The 23,185-nt window shown below is 43.5% G+C and overlaps 1 protein-coding gene across 3 annotated transcripts in view; it reads right to left on the reverse strand.

The window, feature by feature from the left end:
• Positions 1-23,185, reverse strand: part of HIP1R (huntingtin interacting protein 1 related) — a 65,612-nt gene that overhangs the window by 7,634 nt on the left and 34,793 nt on the right. For all 3 annotated transcript variants that reach the window (XM_079957352.1, XM_079957354.1, XM_079957353.1), the window contains exons 9-28: positions 21,190-21,247; positions 20,600-20,675; positions 20,166-20,306; positions 18,759-18,820; positions 17,640-17,712; positions 12,937-13,120; positions 12,068-12,156; positions 11,560-11,676; positions 10,923-11,024; positions 9,397-9,591; positions 8,367-8,514; positions 7,615-7,701; positions 6,336-6,443; positions 5,330-5,466; positions 4,208-4,318; positions 3,267-3,325; positions 1,691-1,721; positions 1,340-1,402; positions 254-354; positions 37-142 (exon numbers count right to left, since the gene is read on the reverse strand). In XM_079957352.1, the coding sequence (XP_079813478.1) occupies positions 37-142; positions 254-354; positions 1,340-1,402; positions 1,691-1,721; positions 3,267-3,325; positions 4,208-4,318; positions 5,330-5,466; positions 6,336-6,443; positions 7,615-7,701; positions 8,367-8,514; positions 9,397-9,591; positions 10,923-11,024; positions 11,560-11,676; positions 12,068-12,156; positions 12,937-13,120; positions 17,640-17,712; positions 18,759-18,820; positions 20,166-20,306; positions 20,600-20,675; positions 21,190-21,247 (2,048 nt within the window). The remainder of the gene's footprint in view (positions 1-36; positions 143-253; positions 355-1,339; positions 1,403-1,690; positions 1,722-3,266; positions 3,326-4,207; positions 4,319-5,329; positions 5,467-6,335; positions 6,444-7,614; positions 7,702-8,366; positions 8,515-9,396; positions 9,592-10,922; positions 11,025-11,559; positions 11,677-12,067; positions 12,157-12,936; positions 13,121-17,639; positions 17,713-18,758; positions 18,821-20,165; positions 20,307-20,599; positions 20,676-21,189; positions 21,248-23,185) is intronic.

The raw sequence follows: 23,185 nt of genomic DNA on the forward strand, positions 1-23,185 counted from the left end.
AAGAGTGCAGACTATTTTTCCTTTTGGGATGATTACCTTGGAGGCAGCTACAAGCTGAGCTGTGCTGGCTGCGATTTCGTGTGAACAGACAATCAGTTCCTCGTATTTGCCTGTGTGTAGGACAACTTTGTCCGCAGACTCTCTGAAGTGGGGAGCAAAAAGACACAGGATTAGTGAAGCCATTCCCTTGTGTTTCGATCATCCACAAAGCAAGTGGCTTGGAAAAGGAAGCCCAAGCAATTGAGATACCTACACAAGCTGTGTTGCTCCCCATCCCACGGCTTTAGAAGCAGAGATGAGTCCCTCCGTCCAACGAGAGTTCTTGGCATAAAACTCCTGCGGTGTTGCTGCCCCCTAGTGTTCCACAAGAGATAGGACACTTAGCTTTCACAGTAAGACTGAGCTTTATTTGGTAAGCAAAACATGCTTCAAAATGGAAAAGATGATGTAACTCTGCCTGGAAAACACACCCTCTGGTAGCTTCTTCAAAGACTGGGGTGGCAGGTGTGCTTACTGAAAGGACACAAATGGGTAAACAAAGCCGCCTTATACTGGGGACGGATGCAAGTGGTGGCAGGAAGTCCATCTAGCTCAGGAATTAGGAGGAACATGGTCTAGAACTCCCATCAGTCCCAGCCAGCACAGCCAACAGCCAGGGATGGTGGGAGCTGTAGTTCAGCAACGTCTGGAGAGCCACAGGCTCACAATTCCTGATGGAAGTGGTTCCCCCAAGAGGAGGCCCTGGTGGGGTGCTTAATACAGGTCTGCAGCAAGAGTTGTTTTACTGACTCAAGAGAAGAGAGGGAAGAGGTGGGGTCGGGGAGTGCCTTCTTAACATTCTTTACTCTAGAGCAGCCTTTCTCCAACCTTGGGTTCCCCAAATGTTGTTGGACTACAATTCCCATCATCCCTGACCACTGGTCCTGCTAGCTAGGGATGATGGGGGTTGTAGTCCAACAACAGCTGGGGGACCCAAGTTTGGTAAACCCTGCTCTCGAGCATGGATGGGGATCTTCTGGACCTCCAGGGCTTGCTAGATTCCAACTCTTATCAGCCCCAGCCAGCATAGCCAATGTTTGGGGATGCAATAAAAACAGGTTCTCTTGTAGAGAAGGAAGAGGCAATTTCTGAATAGCATTTGATATAGCTTTAAATGCTTCATAGAGGCCACGAGAAAACAGACAAAACCATTACTTCGGAGTCTTCAATCTTAAGTAATGCTGTGACACAAGGAGCTGGTGCAGCCCACATTTCCAGGCTCCTCCCTGCCAGATGTTCAGTGCCCCCCCATACTTTTCATGCAAAGGAAGAACATAAGGTCCAAAAAGAACAGCCTCACCCTTCCACTTTCTACTATCTCCTTCTGTAAATGTGTAGATGTCATCACAAGAAGCCTGATTGCCTGAAAGAGAAAAAAACAACAAACCACCATGTTTAATAGAAGGATCTCCCTACGGCTTTAGGGATTCCAGTACAACAAAAAAGACCCTCCCCTCCAGACACAGTACAATACTTCTGAAACTTCCCTTAGTGGCAATGCTAACCTGAAATAAAAGGTCATGCTGAATATCTAGAGATCTTGTTAACCATGCAGTGTTGAACACCCTCCAGAGGTCCAGCCATCTGGTAACAGCTGGGTTTTTCAAGTACTTAGCTGGGTGGGGCTTTAATAAATTAGAAAGGCACTCACCTTCATCAAGTCTGTGCAAGAGTTCAAGATTCTGTGGGAAACAAAAAAGAAGATGCTTAACTCTCTCAAAGGATTGATTAAGCCCTAAAATTTGGAAATAACATTTTAAATAATGATGATTCTATTGTTGTTTGCATCTACACTACCAAGTGAAAACGGTTTAAAACCACTTTTTCTTGTTTCTCCCAAGGAACCTTGAAATTGATTCTCTGAGGGTGCACAGTAAACGAAAAAGCATGGGGGTGGTTATTTCACTCTTCTCTTTGTTGGTGAATTGCTTCAATTCTTTCACCAGGGATCATTGCAATGCTGTTTGTGTTGTGATATAAAAAGAGGTAAACAGCCAGCACTGCAGCACCATCTACTAGGTAAAGGTAACGGTAAAGAACCCCTGGGTGGCTAAGTCCAGTCAAAATCACCGATCATCTCGCTTCAGGCTGAGGAAGCCGGCATTTGTCCACAGACAGCTTTCTGGGTCATGTGGCCAGCAGGACTAAACCTCTTCTGGCGCACGGAGGACTGTGAGGAGTGCCAGAGTGCACGGAAATGCTGTTTATCTTCCCACCACATTAATCTACTTGCACTGGGGTGCTTTCGAACTGCTAGGTTGGCAGAAGCTGGAACAGAGCAATGGGAGTTCACCCCATCACGTGGATTCGAACTGCTGACCTTACAATCGATAAGCCCATGAGGCTCAGTGGTTTAGACCACAGCGCCACCTGCGTCCCTTTACCATCTAGTGACAGAACACAGCAACAGGACCCAAGAATATATTGAAGGGGAAAATAATCATGCACGCTAACAGCGTCTCCCTTCCTTAGTTATCTGTGGCAAAGCCTCTTCAGTTCTCTGGAACTACACTACACTTATTGCACACAAACAGAACAAAAGGCAGGCAAGCTGAACCATGGGAGAAGAGACCCTTCAGTAAAAAGGAATCACCTCTACAGCACAGCAAGAGGTTATTCAGTAGCAAAACAAACAGGAAAACTCATGCTTCATTCAGTTCAAATGCTGAGTGCTGGGGGTTCAGTCTGTGCCAACAATGTTATGCAAATCCACATGCTCAAGGCAACAAACAGTGGATTATTGCTTTTTATCCTCACAACAACCCTGCAAGCTTAGCAGCTTAGATCAAGAGAGATAACTACTTTCCCAAATATACCTTCCATATATACCTTCAGGGTGAGCTTCATGGCTGAAAAGTGATTTGAAATGTGATTGTATTGAAAACTCTTTGAATAAAGAAATACAGGTAGCAGATAAGAATGTAAGAACAGTCCTGCAGCGTCATGCCAAAGGCCCATCATAGTCTTCCAGGCCTACAATATTGTTTCTGAGGCAAGATGGCCATAACTCATCATCATCATCATCATCATCATCATCATTACTACACTTAATTTTTTCAAAATCTCCAAGTGGTATTCCAAGTGTGCTCTCTCCAGGTCCCTGGCAAAAGTCTTTCCTATCTGTGTTATCAGAAATTCTTTTTTTAGCTGGAAGTGTTGCAAATGAAAAAGAAATGTAGCCCAAGTATAAACTACATCCTTGTGGATCTTTGATCCTGCAGACTCACCTTTCATTTACTTCTAATTTCACCCCAGAACTCTCTATTCTGGCCTGATTCATCATTTCCTGCAGAAAAATCAAACAGAGCTTCATTCAGTCGGGCATCACCACAGGCCTGTAGTTAGGGTCTAATTGACAAAGGTCCTCCTGGTCTTTATAGCAGCCATCAAGATGCTTCAAAGAAGCTGTTAAGCAGGACAATGATGCCACCCCCCCCACCCCCACCCCCCTCCATTTAGCTATTGGGACTAATTGCCACTGACCTGCTTCTTTCTTCACAAACATGCCCAATCGCCTTTTAAAGCCACCAACCAACCACTACATCTTGTGGCAGCTAAGTCCACCTATTAATCATTTATCTGGGTAATTTATATTTATTTGTTTCATTTAGGTAAATTATATACTGCTTGACACGTCAAAGAAAATTGCTAAGCAGTTTACTGCATTCTAAAAATATCACAAATAACAAGTCAAGCAGTTGTGTATTGAGCAGAGTTGTACTCTCCTTTTGTCACTCAAGTACTTCTTCACCCATATGAGACCTGCCCATTTTATTAAGTTTAACCAATGCTATTTTTCTAGAAAAAGAGGTTCTGAACTGTGTTCCGTCTGAAAAAAAGCCCTGGGTTCAACTACAGAGGCTCTTACCTGACTGCCCACAAGTGCTGTCAATTAGGGTGGTGAGGAGAAAGGACTGGGTCTTCTTGGTGCAGCAGAACTCCCTTCAGAACGACAAAAGGCCTTCAAACATGTCTTGAAGACTTATTTGTTCAGTCTGCCTTCCTTTAATGTTTTTATGCCCCTGATTCTTAAATCTTGGTAGTTGCTTACTGTTCTGGTTTTTTTTACCACTCAAATGTATTTCAAGTGGATATGCTTTAGTTGCACACGGCCTTCCCTAAAAGGTTGACTATTAATAAAACAACCAACCAAACAGGTTCATCTCACCTCTATCCTCCTGACCGCGTCTTCGATTGCAGCAGAGGTGGAGGCCATCTCTTTGTCAACCATGTCGCCAAGTTCTTCTTGCCGGATGTCTAAGCTTTTGGGCCTCAATTCCTGGTCAAAAGAGAAAGAGAGTCCTTAAAGGGGACACTTGGCTCAAAATGGAAAAGAAGAAGAAGAAGAAGAAGAAGAAGAAGAAGAAGAAGAAGAAGAAGAAGAAGAAGAAGAAGAAGAAGAAGAAATTTTGTATTTATACCCTGCCCAACTGACTGGACTGCCCCAGCCACTCTGGGAGGCTTCCAACAAAAATACAGCAAACTCCTACTACTACTACTACAAATATTAAAAGCTTCCTGAAACAAGACTGCTTTCAGATATATCTGAAAAATTAGATAGTTGCTTAACTCTTTGACATCTGCTGGGAGGGCATTCCACAGGAAGGGCACTACTGCCAAGAAGGTTCCCTGTAACTTCACTTCTCGCAGTGAGGGAACTGCCAGAAGGCCCTCAGTGCTGGACCACATTGTCTGGGCTGAACGATGGGGGTGGAGACGCTCCTTCAGCCATGTAGGGCTTTGAAGGTCAACACCAACACTTCGTAGTGTGAAGATCCTGCAGCCCTCCAAGTTTTTTGGGATTCCAACTCCCCTTAGCCCCAGCCAGCATGGCCTATGGCCAAGGACAACGTAGTTGAACAACATATGGAGCGCTGCAGTTTCCCCACACCAGCATTACACAACTAGCTGCTCTTTTACTGAAAGAAACCATTAGTCAACGGATACAAATTATGAGGAAGGAGGTTCCAACTAAACATTAGGAATAAGTTTCAGTCAGTGAATCTCTCAACAGTGGAATGGACTCCCTTGGAAGGTGGTGGGCTCTCCTTCACTGCTCTTAAATAGAGGTTAGATGGCCATCTGTCAGCGACTCTTTACTTGTGATTCCTGCATTGCAGGGGCTTGGACGAAATGATCCCTTGGACCATCCAACTCTACAATTCTATGTTTTGCCTCCTCACTGCCATGGCCAAGTTAGGGAAGTGTAGAAGTACACTAATAAGCATAAACTGTGAGATTACCGTGTTCCCCAATGGATTTCCCTACTCTATTCCTCAACTCTGTTTACCTGTCCCAGCTGAAGAAGTCCCTGCAGCCTCTTCCTCACTTCTGCCAGATCTGCTTGTCGGAGAGACTGCTTGTCTTTCAGCTTGCTCAGATAGTCCAGACTCTGCTTCCCACAGTCCCTGCAGGTTTCAGTCAATTCTGGCAAGAAGAAGAAAATAAAATAAAAATTACACACATACAAGGGAAACTAGCAAGACTGTGGGAAACTCAGGAATAAGCTCATTTTTTAGCTTTCATCGGAGGAGCTACAGGAGAAGCATTTCAGAACAAATATGTGGAAGTCCTGAGGCTCAGGGTATGCTTTGGGAATAACAGATATTGCAGGATTGTGGGAGCTATGAGGATGTTGGCCTGATCTGTAATCTGGATAAGAGCCCAGTGCAAGCCCCAAGGAAGAGCAGAGTTCATTACACACATTTTTTTAAGGGAATCCCGCAGAAACATGGATGTTATTCTTGAACATGACCATGCTTGTGTCTCCTTATCCCCATAGTAAGTTCTAGGATTGTCACCCAATTACAGAAGCCTTCAGTGCTAAATTTATGAGTTTAAAGACTGATGAACATGCTCAAATTTGCACACAGTAAACACACCTCCTCTGTTTCCAGGGGCCACATGCCAGCAGTAGACAAAAGTGGGCAAAGGAACAAATGTGGGTTTTTCCTTTGTATGGTAGGCTTGTTTCTACACATTCATGCCTCTCTCTCTCTCTATCCTCCCATCCAGGTATGCAAGAGGCATTCTCAGAGATCAAGGGCACATTCCAGCCAGGCAAAAGTTGCCCCTCCCCTTTTTAGAGGATGCATGAATGGACTGCAACGTGTCTGGCTAACTCAAGAAGAAAAAGACCAGACAGCAAAGAGGCGCTTGAAGTCTCCTGGTCCTTACACACTGGGTTCCAACCATTTCTAAAAGCTAGGTTTCGCATTCAGGAAAATCGTGTGAAAAGAGTTGCATCACTTCTGACTTCAGGGGTGGGGAAAAAGAACCTTTGCAAATTTACTCACTGTCTGCATGATCTGTGGGCGCCAGGTGGGAAGTGGCACTGCCATTCACAATGGTGTCTGCAGTCAGGTGGGCAAATTGGGCCAGAGCACCAACCAATCCAGTGACATCTAAGAAACGAAGAGAAATAGCAGCATGGAAATCCAGAAGCGGATCACAGGGATAACCCGTCTCATTTGAGATAAGCCCAGAGTGGCAGCATTCAGCTAAGCACCACAAGTAGCAGAGACCCTGAATGCTTCTCCAGTTTAAACATAGATTAACTTCAGTCCAGCTCTTCCCCCAGTTCTTCTCCCTTCTAACCCCACTGTAGCTCTGAACTGTGGCCATCCCATAAGAACATCAGAAGAGTTCAGGGGCCAATGTGCTCAAGATCTTTGCCATTTGGTCCAACTTCACTTTATACACAAATACAGCAGCTCAGGAATATCAGGTTAAACAGGGCTGTGCAAGTGTCTGGGTTTAGTACAGTTCAAGGTATTTTAATCTTCTGTTTTGAAATAACAATTCGTAATTGTTACAGCTCAGACCATGGAACCCTTTGCAATTGTAGACTACACATCCTCTTCCTCTTGATATGTTTTATTTTTGACTCTGCAAATCGCACAGCTGTTTCCTATACTTTATTGGCAATTGTGACAACTTATTTTTTTAAAAAAAATATTCTTTTCTTTCTTTATTCTGTAACTTGCTTGTTGTTATTAAAATTCAATGCAAAACATTTGAGAAGAAAAAAGAAAAAAGAATCAGAAGAACCCAGCGGCTGGTTCAGGGCAAAGGTCCAGCAACCTGGTTCTCACAGAGGCCAGCCAGGTGTCTCTGGGAAGCTCACAAGAAGGACCTGCACACAACAGCAGCACTTTCCCCACCTGCATTCCCCAGCAACGGAAGGCACAGGCTTAACACCTCCAAGACTGGATAACTTGTGAGCAGCAGGGCTTTGCGGCTGCACCTTTTATTGACTCCATCCAGACCCATCCCACAGACCTAACCCCCCCTCCCCCCCAGGCTTCCTGCTTAGAACATAGATAAAAGTGCAAGGATAAAAAATCAACCTCAAGCTTTACCACTTGGCGAAATGTTCCATGTAGTCACCAGGCATTTAGATTTTCTTTTTTGATGAGGGGGTCAGCGGGGGGAAGGGGGGAGAAACATTTGGAGAAACAACGTTTGTGATGGCAGGAGAGGCACAATCTGTCTTTGCCAGCAACACCAGACTCCCTGCACTCCCACCCTGCCCCGCAAGCAGGAGAACTGCAGCGGCAACCCAGCAATGTTTACCTGCCGGGTTGGATAGGTAGCGCCCATGTCCACTTTCCACAGCGTTCACTGACTCCAGTGCTGCTTGTGCACGGCCGACGAGGTAATCTGTGGAGAGAAAAGCAAGGGCAGAGAAGGAGGCCTATGGGAAAACAAGATAAAATGGACTCTTGTGCAGGTGCCTTTTGTGCCTTAGAAGCAGAGCCAGCTCCAGACTGAAGGAGCCTCAGCTGCCCAGGTTTCCTCTGGCAGGCTCCCTCTTACATGCCTGGAAGGGGTTGTGGGGCTCAGCCCTGGCGGGATTCCTTGGCAGCGGCAGTGCTCCAAGACAGGCAGACAACCAGGTCTGGGGCAGCTGCCATTTAAATGTCTCACAATGGCCTTGATGCAGCATCACTTGGGGCATGGTAGGATATTGAAAAGGCCGCTCTCTCAGGCCTGGTTGCTAATTGGAGCATGGGGTGGGGGCTGGATTTGAGGCATCTCTGGGAGGGCCTTGGCCACTGCCTCAGGATTCTGAATGATGCCAGGCTTGCTTGAGAGGTTTACTCAAGGATTCCTGGGCTGTTACAAGGGACAGGAACTTGCTCTTCTTTGTCATTTGGTCCAACTTCATTTTATACACAAATATAGCAGCTCAGGAATATCAGGTTAAACAGGGCTGTGCAAGTGTCTGGGTTTAGTACAGCTCTTCTTAAAAAATAGGTTAAGAAAAACAAAACAAAGCCAAGCCACTGTCAGACTCATCCATGCCCTTGGACCTTTAGACCTACCTGGTGAACTGGTGCATCGGATGTGCAAAGGATCGTCCAGCTTGGCAATGGCGTCCTGAATGATGCTCTCAGCCTCCTTCACTGTCCCTTGCAGGATGCTGAACTGCTCCTCCAGGAGTTTCTGCTGCAGGTTCTGTTCCTGACCTTTCTGTGGGATTGGCCCAAAGTGTTTAAGTTAACAGTGACCTCCCACATATTCACTGCTCTGTCATGATCCAGACTGGGCAAAGGGGAGGCCTACAGTGCTGCTAACTGGCTCCCTCTCTCCATCGCTCAGCCCACTGTTTCCCTTGCCTTCCCTAACCAGACAAAAGCTTTCCAAGGCTCAGTTGTGCCCAGTGCCTCTTGGGGACTGGCAAGGAGGCTGATGGCAGTTGGAAACAGAGCCAATGACGGGCAGAGCCAACGCATTCTAATGTTGCCCCTGTTCTTATATTGACTCCTGTAATAGCAGTACTGGGAGGAAGGGGCGCTTCCAGACATCCTTGTTGTGCATTCATGATGGTTTGTGCTCATGATAACGTAAGGGTGGTTATACACGACCCCATTTTCAATACTGTTCACACCTACAAAAGTTTCAGGGCAGCCATCCTGCTTCATTTCCAAACAGTGCATGTCCTGTAACCTTCTGCAGAAATTCCTGTAACTTTTCATGCCACAAATGTTCTAGGGGTCCTTTTGCCTCACTTTTGTTGCCCTACAGTGCAGGAGCGCCCCTCAAGACAACAGTAATGCAGGAGCACTGGGGAAGCATCGCAGAATGGCTAATAAAGTGGAATGAAGTATGGATGGTCCGGTATAAGTTCACCACTAATGCTCTATTATTGTGTCAATGACATGTTTCAGAATACACTAGCAAAAAGCACCATTTTGGAGGAGCCCTGGGGAGGAGGAAGCTGATAGCCAGGATCATCCCCTGGGAAGAAGGTAGGAGAGGTCTGGCCAAGCACAGACTGAGTTGTCAGGGCAGTGTCCCACACACCCGATGGACCAGCCTCCGCTGCCAAGACTTCGTTTCTCCCTTGAGTACCTTTTCCAAGAGTTTCCCTTGCAGCTCCTGAACTTCCTTTACTCTCTTCTCTGTTTCCTGGCTCAAGAGCAGCTCCTTTTCTTGGATCAGGCCCTTTGTCGAGATGAGCTCACAGTCCTTCTCACTGACCACTTTCCTCAGTGTCTCCTTCTCGGCCTGGAGGGCTTCCAGTTGGGTGTTGAGGTCTGAACCGGCCTGCATGGAGGACAAGCGACCTGCTGGCTCACAGCTTCATTGCCCAGCTCTCCTGCTTCAGCTTGGCCCCACCCTCTCAATCACCTCCCCCTGCTAATGCGGTTTTTCACATGCTCATTGTCCTCTTCATGAGGTAATTTAACCTAAGAGGGTTAAATGACTTGGGTAGGAAGGCTTAAGAGGAGTTTCCTCCACCTAAACCACATGACACTGCAAGAGGCTTAACAGGTGAAGGATTTGAGTTACAAACCTCAACTTTTGGTGAGTTTGGGACAAGAAAAATGGGCTATTTTAATCCCAGCTGGTTATTATCAGAGCCTTCCAACAATTTGGTGCTCCAAACAAACACCAGTTTGAGTTCCTCTTCCATCCCCACCCCTTTTCCTTTTTACATCATGGCTTTTTAGATTGTAAGCTTGTGTTATTTCTAATGATTTCCAAGCTGCTCCATGAGCCTTTGCAACTAAAGAGCTGCATATAAATGCTGTGAATAAAATGAAAAAAAAAATAAGCAATAAACAGTCTAGTATCTGGGCACATCAAAAGCATGAGATGAGCTTCTCTAGAGAGTAGTGGAGAGGGTTCTCAGGGGAGACACAACCAAAGCACCCTTAACATTGGGACAGTGCAAGATGGGGCCACCTAAGGCAAAGGATTGTGCACAGCAGGGCAGCAAAGTGGAGACATGCCTCATGGCTTTTTGCAAGACAACCCACAGGAATACTCCCACTGCTCTTTTATGAGAGCTCCCTACTATTTTATTTTATTTTTAATGCTGGCTTTTATTCCGAGTGGATGCGGTTTTAATCTGATTTATTTCAGGATTGAAATCCTACTTGACTATACCCACATGTGCTCAAGGCGGCATACAAAGTTACGAAAGATACATGCAGTCAAACAAGCTAAAGTAGAACTTGGAAACAACAACAAACAAAAGCAATATAATACAAACACACTATATATAATTTAATATAGTTGTCAGCTGACTTCAAAGTTTTCTAAATTGAAAGGTGTCTTTAAAAAAAAGTTATACATAAATCTAACTCACAATGCATGGAGTTCTTTTGAATTAAATCATACTCAGATCAGACCCACTGAAATTCATGGATCCAAGTTAGTCATGCCCATTAATGCCAATGGGTCTACTCTGAGTATAGCTAACATGGGGTATAACCAATAAGGAGCTGTCCTGTATAAAAAAGTTACCTCTCAGTGGCTGATACATCAGAGACTCCTCAGTAGAGCATCATGTGGGAAGGGGGCACCACTGCAAGATTTTAACCCTCAGCCCCACAAACAACACAGGCCACAAACAACCCCAGCCTGCATACCTGCTTGGAACGGCTGAGTGACTGCTGAAGCTGAGCCAATTCCTCTTTCTTAGATTCCAGTTCTCTCTTCACCTGCTCCATCTGCAACATATGATCTTCTAACTACACAGAGGGAATCAAAGAGAAAGTGCATCCTTGTAAAAATGTGCAAACTTTTCAGATGCCTCTGAGCAATTCAAGGTGGTGTGTGGCTGAGTTCTTAACACCACTGCATTTTGCAGTGCACCTAACTGCGCCCTCCAATATCTCTTTTTTAATGTCAACAAGGGGGGAGGAGCAGGAATCAGGGACCTGGCACTACAAACTTGGGACTCAAGCTTGCTGAGCCATCCCTCAATTATGTCCTGAGCTGCGCCCAGTCTCCATGGCCACATTCACACCATACAGTTAAAGCACATTTGACACACCCTGCTTCTCCCCAAAGACTCCTGGGACCTGTAGTTTACCCCTCACAGGCCTACAATCTCAGCACCCTTAACAAACTACAGTTCCTAGGATTCCTTGGGAGAAAGTCAGGTGCTTTAGATGTTTAGTACCACACATTATCTCAGCCCACCCCTAGATCAAAACACCTACTCAGCAGTTTCTGAAGAGGGAGAGCCCCTGTTACAGGGGAAGAGAGATCAAAGCAGCAAACCTTCATTTCTGACTCCCGTTTGACTTGGTCCATCTGGAAGGCCAGCTGCTCCTTGACTAGGGCAACCTCCTCTTGGCTCTGTTGGGTAACTGTCAGCTGCTTGGCCGTGTCTGCATTCTTGGTATTAAAAAACATCAAACATATTTTAAGTATCATTTTGAGATTGCAGGGATAGTCTGTATGGTGCCTAGGTCCCTTCTAATTCCTGGGGCCCTGGATCCAGCAAGTACCATTGTTAGTATAGCAAAAGAAGTTGCTCTGTGCCTGAGGACAAATGGGTGGTAGTGAAAAAGACAAAAAGCCAGAGCTGTGTGTGCGAGGTGGGCTAGAAGCAGGCAGAAGCCAGAGACTTAGAGCCATGCTTTACCACTGCTGGAACCGAAGGCTGTGACTAAGAGAGAAGCCAGCCCTTGTGGATTGTGAATGCGGAGGTGCCCTCCCATCTTCTCTTGCATGGCAAATACCCAATGGAACAGTGTGGGAAGTTGGCAGCCAGCACTGTCATTACCTTTCTCAGGAGCTCTGCATGGGTGTTGATCAGCTCATTGTGCTTCTCCTTCAGCTTGATGTAGCGGGTTTCTGTGGCGCTGGCCTTCTCTGGAAAAAGGAATGAGATTGTCATGAGCTGCATTCTCAGTCCAACTATTGAACCTTGGAAGCCATGGTGGGCAACCAGCTGCCTAGAAGAGCCTGTCCCAAGGAACAAGCGGCCTGTATAACAGCAAATGGGTTGTGGGTCCTGCCTTACAGATGACTGCCAACAGCCGTTCTAGCTTCCACAGGCTGCAGGACCATGAAGAAGTGATTTGTGCCATCAAAAACTGCTTCCCACTGGTGGTGTGTTTGGGGTGGGTGTGTCAAAACTCAGGCAAAGCACACATGCTTTTTTATGCAGATAAGCAGTCAGCAACATTTTCCAGTTAAAGGGACACATTTCCTTCTGGGCAGCCTTCCGCATGACAGTGGTGGCTGGGGCCACAGACAACAGCAGGCAGAGGAACAAATGTGAATCGCTACTTCTGTATAGAAGGCTAGCTTCTGCACACACTTACACACCCCTCTCTATCCTCCATCCAGAGAAGGAAGAAGCAACATCAGAGCCCAAGGTCCCATTCCATAACCTAGTAGAAACACTCAGGGTTTGAAGCAGGGCCAGTGAGGGGCACGGCCTGGGAAGAGTGTGGGCCTTGGGGTAGTTCCAGGGTCCAGGCAGAGAAATTGGAGGGCCATATCTGGACCCCAGGCCTAAGGCTCCCCATCCCTGAGGTAGACAGTGCCAAGTGCACACTCCTTAGCACAATAGATAGGATTTATTTATTATTGCTGTTTGAAAAGCACAGGTCAACACACAACCTGCTTTCCAAAGGCACCACCTACTTTCTGCTTCTAGGTAGAGCCCTCGACTCTTGTCTCCCTCCAGCTTTGCCTTCTGCAGCCTCTCCAGCTCATCCCGGAGCTGCTCGTTGTCCACCAGGGCCTTCTGCTTCTGCTTCCGCTGCTCTTCCACTTCCGCCTCCAGGCTGTTAATCTGGGCCTTCATCTGAGTGATGTATCTCTGAGCCTGAGTATTGCAGCAAAACACATACAAAGCAATGGCTATAATTATGACAGCTCGTGTGTTACCTGCAGGATCAGAAGAGGGGTGCTTTTGAGCTTCCCACACAGGCATCTTGCTGGCCACTGGGGGAAGCAGCAAGTGTCAATGTGGTGCAATGGTAAGAATGTCAGCCTGGGACCAAACCCTTACATGGCCATAAAGCCCACTGGATGCCAATCACCGACTCTCTGCCGAATTATTCAAGGCAAGCAATGCTCATTTAGCACTTGACATACAAAATCTCACAAGCGCCTCTTCCCTACTCCCTAGCAGTAAAAATATAAATAATAATCAGTTTACTTCCTTTTCGTAGCACCCAAAGTAAGACATCTCACTTTTAAAAAAATTATTAAATCATTTTTTCGATAAAATCAACCGCAAAAGACACATACAACAAAATCATAATAACAATAATAGTAATAATACAATTTGACAATTCAGATTAGAATACACTGATATACCTATGACTACACCTTTTTAAACAATATTTTCTCACCTCTCTCTCCTCCCCCTACTTCCCACCACTATCCGCCTTATCGCTTAAATTTTCGTTCCAGATTTCTTCATATTTATCCATTCTTATTTTGCATCGACATGCAATTCATTCGTATGTAGCTAATCTGTCCATATTATCAATCCATGTGCTCAATGAAATCTTTTTGCGGCTCTTCCAATTCATCAAAACAATTTTTTTTGCTTCTAATATAGCATGGTACATCCATTTTTTTTGACCCCTTGAAATCTCCAACATTTCTGGAATATAATTTAGAATTAAATTCAGTTCCCCTAAATAACTATTTTTTTTATTACTCTTGCTATAAATATCCTCACCTCGCACCAAAATGATATTATCATTGGGCAGTTAATCAACATATATACTGAGTTCGCCTTTTTACTTCCACATTACCAGCAGTTGTCTGCACTTGTTATTTTCTTCTGGTATAGTTTTGCTGGAGTCCAGTGGACTCTGAATATTATTTTCTGTTGAACAAGTCTTAGTCTTAGATCCATAGAGGCTATTTCTGTTGATTTTATACTTGACTCCCATATATCATTTGTTATCTGTACCCCTAACTCTTCACTCCATTTTTGTCTATCATATTCTAAATCATATTTCTTCCTGTTGAGTTGGGTTTTATATAGTGCAAGTATAGAGTTTTTTTGTTTTTGTTGCAGAGGTTAAACCTTGTAGCAGCATGGGTGTTTCCGATGCTGCTATAGCGTCAGGGCCAAACTGCCTTTCCAACATATGTTTTAATTGGATGTATTGCCATTTTGTTTCACTGGTTAATCCATACTTTAGTTGCAAAGTCTTAATATTCCATAAATTTGTAATTTTCATCAATTAATTGATTCAATGTCAAAATACCTTTTTTCATCCAATTTTGCCAAATTATTACTTGATTTCCAATTTTTAATTTTGGGTTGGCCCTTACTGTTAACTTCTCATGCTGATAGCAGTCATCCTTATTATTTTTATTTATATTCATTCAAATTTTTATAGGTGCTTTAATAGTCTCCAGGATAATAGGATATTTCATAAAATTGGAGCAGAGTTTAGTCCACCCTACAAGAGGTTCAAAGAAACTATATTCGAGCGGCAGGATTCAAGTTGAACAAACAAAAAACTAAAGTTCTGGAAAAAAAATTAACAAATGTTGAAAGAGAGAGATTCCAAAATAAAACTGGGTTAATGGTGGCAAAGAAAGTAAAATATTTGGGGATTAACATGACATCTAAAAATGTGAATTTATTTAAAGACAATTATGATAAATGCTGGACAGAGGTAAAGAAAGATTTAGAAATATGGTCGAATCTGAAGCTTTCCTTGTTAGGCCGAATTGCAGTGATTAAAATGAATGTATTGCCCAGAATGTTATTTTTGTTTCAGACATTACAAATTGTGGATAAACTAGATTGTTTCAAGAAGTGGCAGAAAGATATATCTAAATTTATCTGGCAGGGCAAAAAGCCCAGAATAAAATTTAAGATACTTACTGATGTAAAAGAAAGAGGGGAGTTTGCCCTGCCGGATTTGAGACTGTACTATGAATCGGCAGCTTTCTGCTGGTTGAAAGATTGGCTACTTCTTGAGAATGCAGATATTTTGGATTTGGAAGGATTAGACAATAGGTTTGGCTGGCATGCATATTTATGGTACGACAAGGTTAAAGTTCATAAGGGTTTTAAAAACCATATTATTAGGAAAGCACTATATAATGTTTGGATTCGATATAAGGATTTGTTGGAAAATAAAACTCCTAGGTGGTTATCACCTATGGAGGCTAAGGAGGTGAAGAAACTTAACATGGAATCCAAATGGCCAAAATATTCTGAAATTTTAGAACAAGAAAGTGGTGAATTTAAACTACAGAGTTTTGAGAAATTAAAGCCCAAGGTGCGAGATTGGCTCCATTACTACCAAATAATGGAAACCTTTAAACAAGACAGGAAAATTGGCTTCCAGGTGGAGAAATCGAAATTGGAAACAGAACTGTTAGAACCCAATACTAAGAATGTATCAAGAATGTACAATTTGTTGCTGAAGTGGAATACAATAGATGAGACAGTTAAATCAGCCATGATTAAATGGGCACAGGACATTGGTCATGACATTATGTTTGCTGACTGGGAACAGTTATGGACCACCGGTATTAAATTCACGGCATGTAATGCCCTAAGAGAAAATATTATGAAAATGATTTACAGGTGGTACATGACCCCAGTCAAACTTGCGAAGATTTATCATCTGCCCAATAATAAATGTTGGAAATGTAATGAGACTGAAGGCACCTTCTTTCACCTTTGGTGGACCTGCCCAAAGATTAAAGCCTTTTGGGAAATGATTTATAATGAAATTAAGAAGGTACTTAAATGTACTTTTCATAAGAAACCAGAGGCATTTCTCTTGGGCATGGTCGGCCAAGTGGTGTCAAGGAGGGACAAGATTTTTTTTATGTACGCCACTACAGCAGCAAGGATTCTTCTAGCAAAGTATTGGAAGACACAAGAATTACCCACACTGGAAGAATGGCAGACGAAAGTGATCGACTTTATGGGACTGGCAGAAATGACTGGCAGAATCCGTGACCAAGAGAAAGAGACGGTGGAGGAAGATTGGAAGAAGTTTAAAGTATATCTTAAGAACTGTTATAAAATTGAGGAGTGCTAAAATGTCAAGGGGAAGGAAGATGCAGAATTACAGCTGAAATTGTTTGATGATTTAAGGTGAAACTGAGAAAGATAATAAATCTAAATTTAATTGGTAAAAAGGGTTGCTGAAAAATTGTAAAATAAGGATGCAAAAAGGGTGAGGTATGGGGAAGTCCGAGAAAGGAGGTTTATGAAAAGGAGGTTAAGAATTTATATTTGTGTGTTTGTTTGTAATTGTTGATGTTTTTACGTTGTTGTTGTTTTGTTCTAAAATTGGAAAATTAATAAAAATTATTATAAAAAAAAAACAAAGAAACTATATTCGAGAGTAGCCCAGTTGGGATTCCTGGTAAGCTCTCCAATAATTAGTCTTACTTAGCAAGTAAGCCTGGTGATACAATTCCAGATTTGGGAGCCCAAAGCCGCCTTCCTTAGTTGGAAGTTGCATTTTATGTAGTGATATTTTTGGTGGCTTTGTACCCCACAGGCACGATCTAAATAGTTGATTTATTTTTTGGAAGTATAATTTGGGAATATACATTGGTAATCTTCTAAGAATGTATAAAACCTTTGGAACAACATTCATTTTGAGGACATTAAACTTTCCCCAAAGGGAGAGGTTTAGAGGGGAGGTCCCCGCCTTTCAATATCTTTCAATATCGGTCTTTCTCCCTGTTCCCAATATATTTCTCTTAGACTTAGTAGGCTTAATTCAATTTTTTGAGCTAATATATTATTCATTTCTAATGTTTGTTGTTGTATTCTTTCATATGTAACTTTGGATGGGTTATTTGCTATATTGCCCCATAGTGTTTTTAAATAAATTTTTAGATTATTTTCTTTTAATCTTCGCAGTTTGGTCTTGTTGGCAGAGAAGGAAATTATCTTCCCTCTGTTGTAAGCTTTATATCCTTCCCATTCCATCAGTCTTGACATTGAAGATTTGGAGTTATTTTTAAAATATATTTGTGTTTCTTGGGTTATATATTAAATGAAGTTTTTTTCATTTAATAATGATATATTAAGATACATCTCCTCATACCTTCCTGGCTTTTAGATAAATTATATTCCAGTATTACTGCTGAGTGATCAGCTACAATGGGAATATCAATGTCACATCAGCTAGTAAAGGGATGTAATGATGCTGATGTTAGAAAGAAATCAATTCTATGCTGGGTATTATGAATTCCTGCAAAATATGTATATGCTTTTTCCTTAGGATGATGCAATCTCCATGAGTCCACTAAATTCCAATGTATCATAGTTATTAATTGAAGTAAGACCTTTCACTTTGCCTACAAACACAAACACACAGAGTGCCCCATGTTACCTCAAGCTTAATCCTTTCCAGCTCTGCTCGAAGAAGATCAACTTCTTTCTTCAGGTTTTCAATTTGGAGATCCCTGAGGGTTAAAAGGTTTTAAAAACTCAAGAATGCTCTGAGTTGATGTTGTATAGTGATGAAGAGCTATGAGCTCAAGGCCTTCAGGGAAAATCTCTCCTCTGCTGCAAAAGGCTTCAGAGCCTCTCCTTTTCTTTGTCTCAGCCTCAAACCACCCACCTCCTGCCAGCAATACTGGGATAGTGGGGTCTGTAACCAAAAAGTTTCAGTATGGATTACCCCATACTAGGTTCAAGGTGTGTCCTCTTCTAGGGCAGGGAGGACAAACGTTTTATACCAAGTGAGCCACAATATTACTTTGACATGGAACATGTGGGCCACTTATTGCCTTGTCGCAAGGGGGGGTGAGTGGGTGGGTAAGGCCAAAATCTGATGCCCCCAAGCCAGCTAAGTGAGGCACTGGGCTTTGGGGTCCCTCACACCTCCTTTCCAAAGCTGGGAAAGTGCCAAATAGGATTTGCAAAGAAGGAGGAAGGACTCTAGGACCCTGTCATAACCCTCATCCCTCCTCCCCAAAGCCCAGAGCCTCAAGAGTGCTGGGGGGTGGGGGCATCCACTGTTGCCAAGGGCCGCCAAAAAAAGGCCTTGAGGGCCAACTGCACATTGGACCACCCTGTTCTGGGGTACTCCATTTCATCTCACCACCACCCTCCAACAGTCATCCTGTATTTTGCACCCACTGACCAGGTTCAGTTCCCACTGGGCTGTTCTGCCCCACATGCTGCCTAAAATTCCACAAATGTGTGCAAACCTTGGGTGCGAACCATCAAGGAACTATCTCTTCCTTGGGTAATGGGTTTTACTCTTTTGGCTACATAAACAACAGCGCTGTGAGATATGATAATAATGATCTACTTTACAGGACTGTTAATACACATACAACTTTTTCTGTTAAATAGTCCGAATGCTGCATAAATGCTAAACCTCATTATTAAGATGCCAGCTTAAAAACACACACACACACACACACACACACACACAGAGAGAGAGAGAGAGAGAGAGAGAGAGAGAGAGAGAGAGAGAGATTTTGCTGATAAACACCCTTACCTATCATCTCTTATTCCATTGGGTGGTCCAAAAGTCTGTTCAAATATATCAGACGACACATTCTGCAGAAACAAATATTAAAAAGACTGACAATAAAGGGGAAGCTTCATGTTTATGGCTATATGGTATAAATGTTTTGTATTCCTAGGGAGATACAGTATTACATCATTTTATTTATCATGTATCTACAACTAAATAAAATGCACTATTGCACACGGAACTGTTTCTGCAGCACGCCTGAGATCCATTATGCTTCTGAAAGCTCCTCTGTGTGGAAGTACTGAGATGCCACAATGGTAAAAGAATAAGCCATGGAAATGTCAGCATGACCCTTGAAACAAGTGCCTTCCAACCCCTGCCCCCTGGCCACTCTTGCCTTCCCTGAGAAAGTGGGGCTGCACCACACACTGATAGTATTTTACCATATGGGGTGGGCAAAGGTGTCTTTATTTTTCTTCAAATGCTGTGTTGCAGAAGTTGGAGCTGTCATGCTGGATTCCAGCTCCACAGCTATTACTGGGAAGCCCACATGACCATGCATTGCCTCCCACGAGAAGATGCCAAGCTGAAACACCCCTGGCCCATGCACAGCCCTCTGGGTTCTGCAGGGTTCCCAGACCTGCACCTCCTAGACTGGCCCTGGCAGCACTTCCAGTTTGGCCTGCAAACGTCATCACATAGTGAGCAAACATCAGCAGCCAGGAAACAATGAACGAAAGCAAAGCTCCATTTGGAATACATTGCAATCACTGCCAAGAATTTTGTGTGTCCAATTTTTACAGCTTTGTAAATGCATTGCCCAAGCACAATGGCCAAGTTTGTTTCCTGGCTTTATTCCAAGTGCAGTCAACACACATCTCTTTCTTTTCTTCTTTTTAAGCTTAGCCATCCCTTCAACTTTGTAAGGCATTTACAAGTCAGCTAAGAATAGCATCTTAAAACCATTTAAAAACGAAACAAAACGAAGAACCACTTTTCATAGGGAAGGGATGCAGCTTGGTGGGAGGTTGGGCATCGTTTTCCCTATACCCACTGCACTTCATCCAATTCCTATTCTTTTTCAGATAATTTTTTTCCTTAAAGCAAAATGGTGTGGTCCCACCCAGCAAATGCACTAAAGGGGGAGGGGAGAGAATGGTCTTTTCCAGTTCCTACAGCCACATTCCCTCATAAGCACCTTCTAGTGGGGGCAGGGGCAGTCTTTGGTAATCTTTCATAATATGGCTCCCTGTGCAAGGCCAGAATTGCAACCCCCACCCATGGATCTTCTAAGTGTTGTGCCCCTTAGCTCAGCACCTTGTGTGGGGAACAATCTGCACAGCCCTAAATCCAGTGCTAGTGGGGGTGCACCTAAAAGTGCTAGTGGGTGGAGCTCACCACTCTAGAGACCCCCTTAGCATTTCTCACCTGTTGCTCCACAGTCGGGGCTGTACTGATCTCAATCAGGTTCTCTGGCTCTTCGTCTTCAGGGGCTTCTTCTTCTGGGATCACCACAACAGGCTTCACGTGCTCGGCCAGGGCTGATGCCCGCAGAAAGTTAGGCGGGTTCTAGTGGAGGAGGAACAAAAGGAGTCAGGCATACACATTTACAGTGCAGGTGAAGCTAGATGGCACCCTCATAAATGCAGCCTCACAAATACATACCCAGAGATTGTATTGGGCAGACAGGTGCTTTCTCCCTCTCCACCCCCCTCTCTCACACAGTGAATTTCCTAGGGTAAACTAGGGTAAATTTCAGGAAATGCTTTACAAACAGTAGTAGTTGGGGGCATTGGTAGTGGGTGGCCTAGCCCCAGATTGTCAGGGTTGGGAAGCAGCAGAAGGCAGAAGAGAGACTGTACCTCAGGCAGCCGTGGGATCTGGATGAGCCGCTTGAAATACAGCATGTCCGATGCTCTTTTGAAAAAGCTTTTGAGGCTACAGAGAGGAGAGGGGAAACAGAATTGTCAATACTGAAACCAACAGCAAGGTGGTCTGACTCTTAAGAACGCAAGAGGAATCCTGGTGGATGAGGCAAGGGACCATCTACTCCAGCTTTGTGGTTTCCACGATGGCCAACCAGAAGCCGTGTGTCCAAGAAGCCCACTAGTAGGGGTGGTGTTTTCTGAAAATCTCAATGGTGAGCTTAACCACAAAGATTTCCATTCCATCCTATGTGATGTAGTTCAGCCCAGGCACAGACTGAAAAGCAGGCCACAAGTCATTACCTGGTTTTCACCAGAGAAGGGTGTATATACGCTTCTTTTAAACTTACTTTTCTCTCCTATCTCTAAAATAATGTTTTACAGTGCAGTCCCATGCATATTTATTTGTTTTTTAATGACTGCTTTTAAAATATGCTTTTAGCTGTAAGCTGCCTCGAGCCCTGTCAGTGGAAAAGGCGGATTAAAGCTAAATACAAAAATAAATATAATTCTAATTATTATATTACCTGCGGAACTGCTCATGGAAACGGTCACGATGCCCTTGCAGCGTATCAGCCGGGAGACCTGAGGAAGACAAAAGAAAGGAACGAGCTGTCCAAGACTTTAATGGACCATTTGCCAAGAAAGCACACACAGGGGTTTGAGCCAGAGAAAAGCATAACTGGCACCCAAGCAAGGCTTTCACAATCTGCTAGGAACATAGGTAGTGACCTTATGCCGAGTCAGGGCATTGGTCTATCTAGTGTACTGCCTACACTGACTGGCAGCAGCTCTCCAAGGTTGCGGTCAATGAGTGTTCCCAGTTCTATGTGGATGTGCTGGAGATTGAACCTGAAGCCCTCTGCATGCAAGGCAAATGCTCTGCCACTGAGCTGCAGGTTCTGAAAGTTTGGGAGAAGAGGAAGAGAAGCACTTTTGGAAAAGCCATGGTTCCGAAAGCAGAGGGCCTGGCAGCAGCTATACCAAAGAAAAACTCAATTCAGCTCACTGATGGTTTTAGACCCTAACTGGAGATACCAGGGATTGAATCTGGGATCTTTTGCATGCAAAGCAAGCAATGCTACTAAGCTTTGGTCCTTCTGTTTTCATCTTTAAACACATACAGTGAGCTGGATTCTATGATTCCCAGAAAGGAATGTGGCTTCTGGCTGCAAATCTTTTATTGCCTTTACTCTTTTATGTTTTCTAAAATGCTTTGAGAGTATTTTTAAACAATCAAGCAATGTATAAATTTTATGAAATAAATAATATGACTGATTTAATGCCTGGCTTAAGGAAGCACATCATTTAATGCCTTAAGGAAGCACATCATTCACAATCAAAATAAGCAGGTCTTTCCAGGCTTCAGTTTCTCTCTCTCTATGGCTTCAGCAAAATTAATGCAAATCTGGCCAACTGTACACAAATATGCTTAATAATCCTCTGGCTTTCCTTAGCGTAAGTCTTGTGCAAAACTTATGACATATTTAAAGGTTAATCCTGTCCTTCTGGGAACTGAATCCTGGTTTCAGAAAAGCCAATGGCAGGATATTCCTAACCTCCCTAACGGAAGGTGGAATGAAAACCTGTGAATGCTGATTTCCCCCCTAGGGAATCACTTTTTTAAATTAAAAAGAAGAAAGAGAGAAAGGCCACTGTAAAGAAGGAAGCTAGCGAAGAGAGATCAAGAAGGGGAAGAACAGATAAATATCAGCAGGGATTTCTCTCACATACATCAGCAAGACAGATGTTATTATTACCCACTTTTCAAGTAAATTCTTTTCTCATTGTGGAATACAAATAACAGGCTCTACATAGCCTTAAAGGGCACTCTGTATCTTAACTGCCATTTTGTTCGACTCCAGTTCCCACCAGTTCAACCGGCAGTCAGAGATGATGGGAGCTGGAATTTAGCAACATCTGGAGGGTACTAGGTTGGGAAAGTCTGGACTATATAGTTTATTGATTTCAAGTGTTATTTATGGCTTTGCTTTTTTTAAAGAATACTATCCGTAAACTCCATTCAGAGCCCATTTGTTTGGCAGAAGAGCCTAAAAGAATAAGAGGTAACCAAAGGCTAAAACCCTTGAGCTGCTAGTATGGCACAGCTGCTATGCTGTGAACTGTGAAATCTTGAGTTCAAATCTCACCATAGGTGTCCCACCAAAAAAACCCATTTCCCACATATCCTTAGGCAAATCATTCACTCCCTCATACTCTGCAGAGGACACAGCAAAGCTGTTCTCCAGCCAAGTATATGTTGGTGAAAATAGCATATAAAAGTACAGAATTTTAGAGGAAATCACTGCAAAAATGAGTGTATTAGGTAAAATTGTATTAAAATGTGTATATCTGGAGAAGTGCACACTAAAATGATAAATTTTCATTAAATTCATTTTTAAATAATCCAAGCAAACTGATGTGGAAAGGAAGGAAACTGAGCTTAAGCCTGTAAAAATGAGGAACTGACTGACTGGTCCATCCTCAGAACACAGACCTACACTTAAAATTAAAGACCATGAT

This window comes from Podarcis cretensis (genome assembly GCF_951804945.1).
Source record: "Podarcis cretensis genome assembly, chromosome: 16".
Lineage (NCBI taxonomy): Eukaryota > Metazoa > Chordata > Lepidosauria > Squamata > Lacertidae > Podarcis > Podarcis cretensis.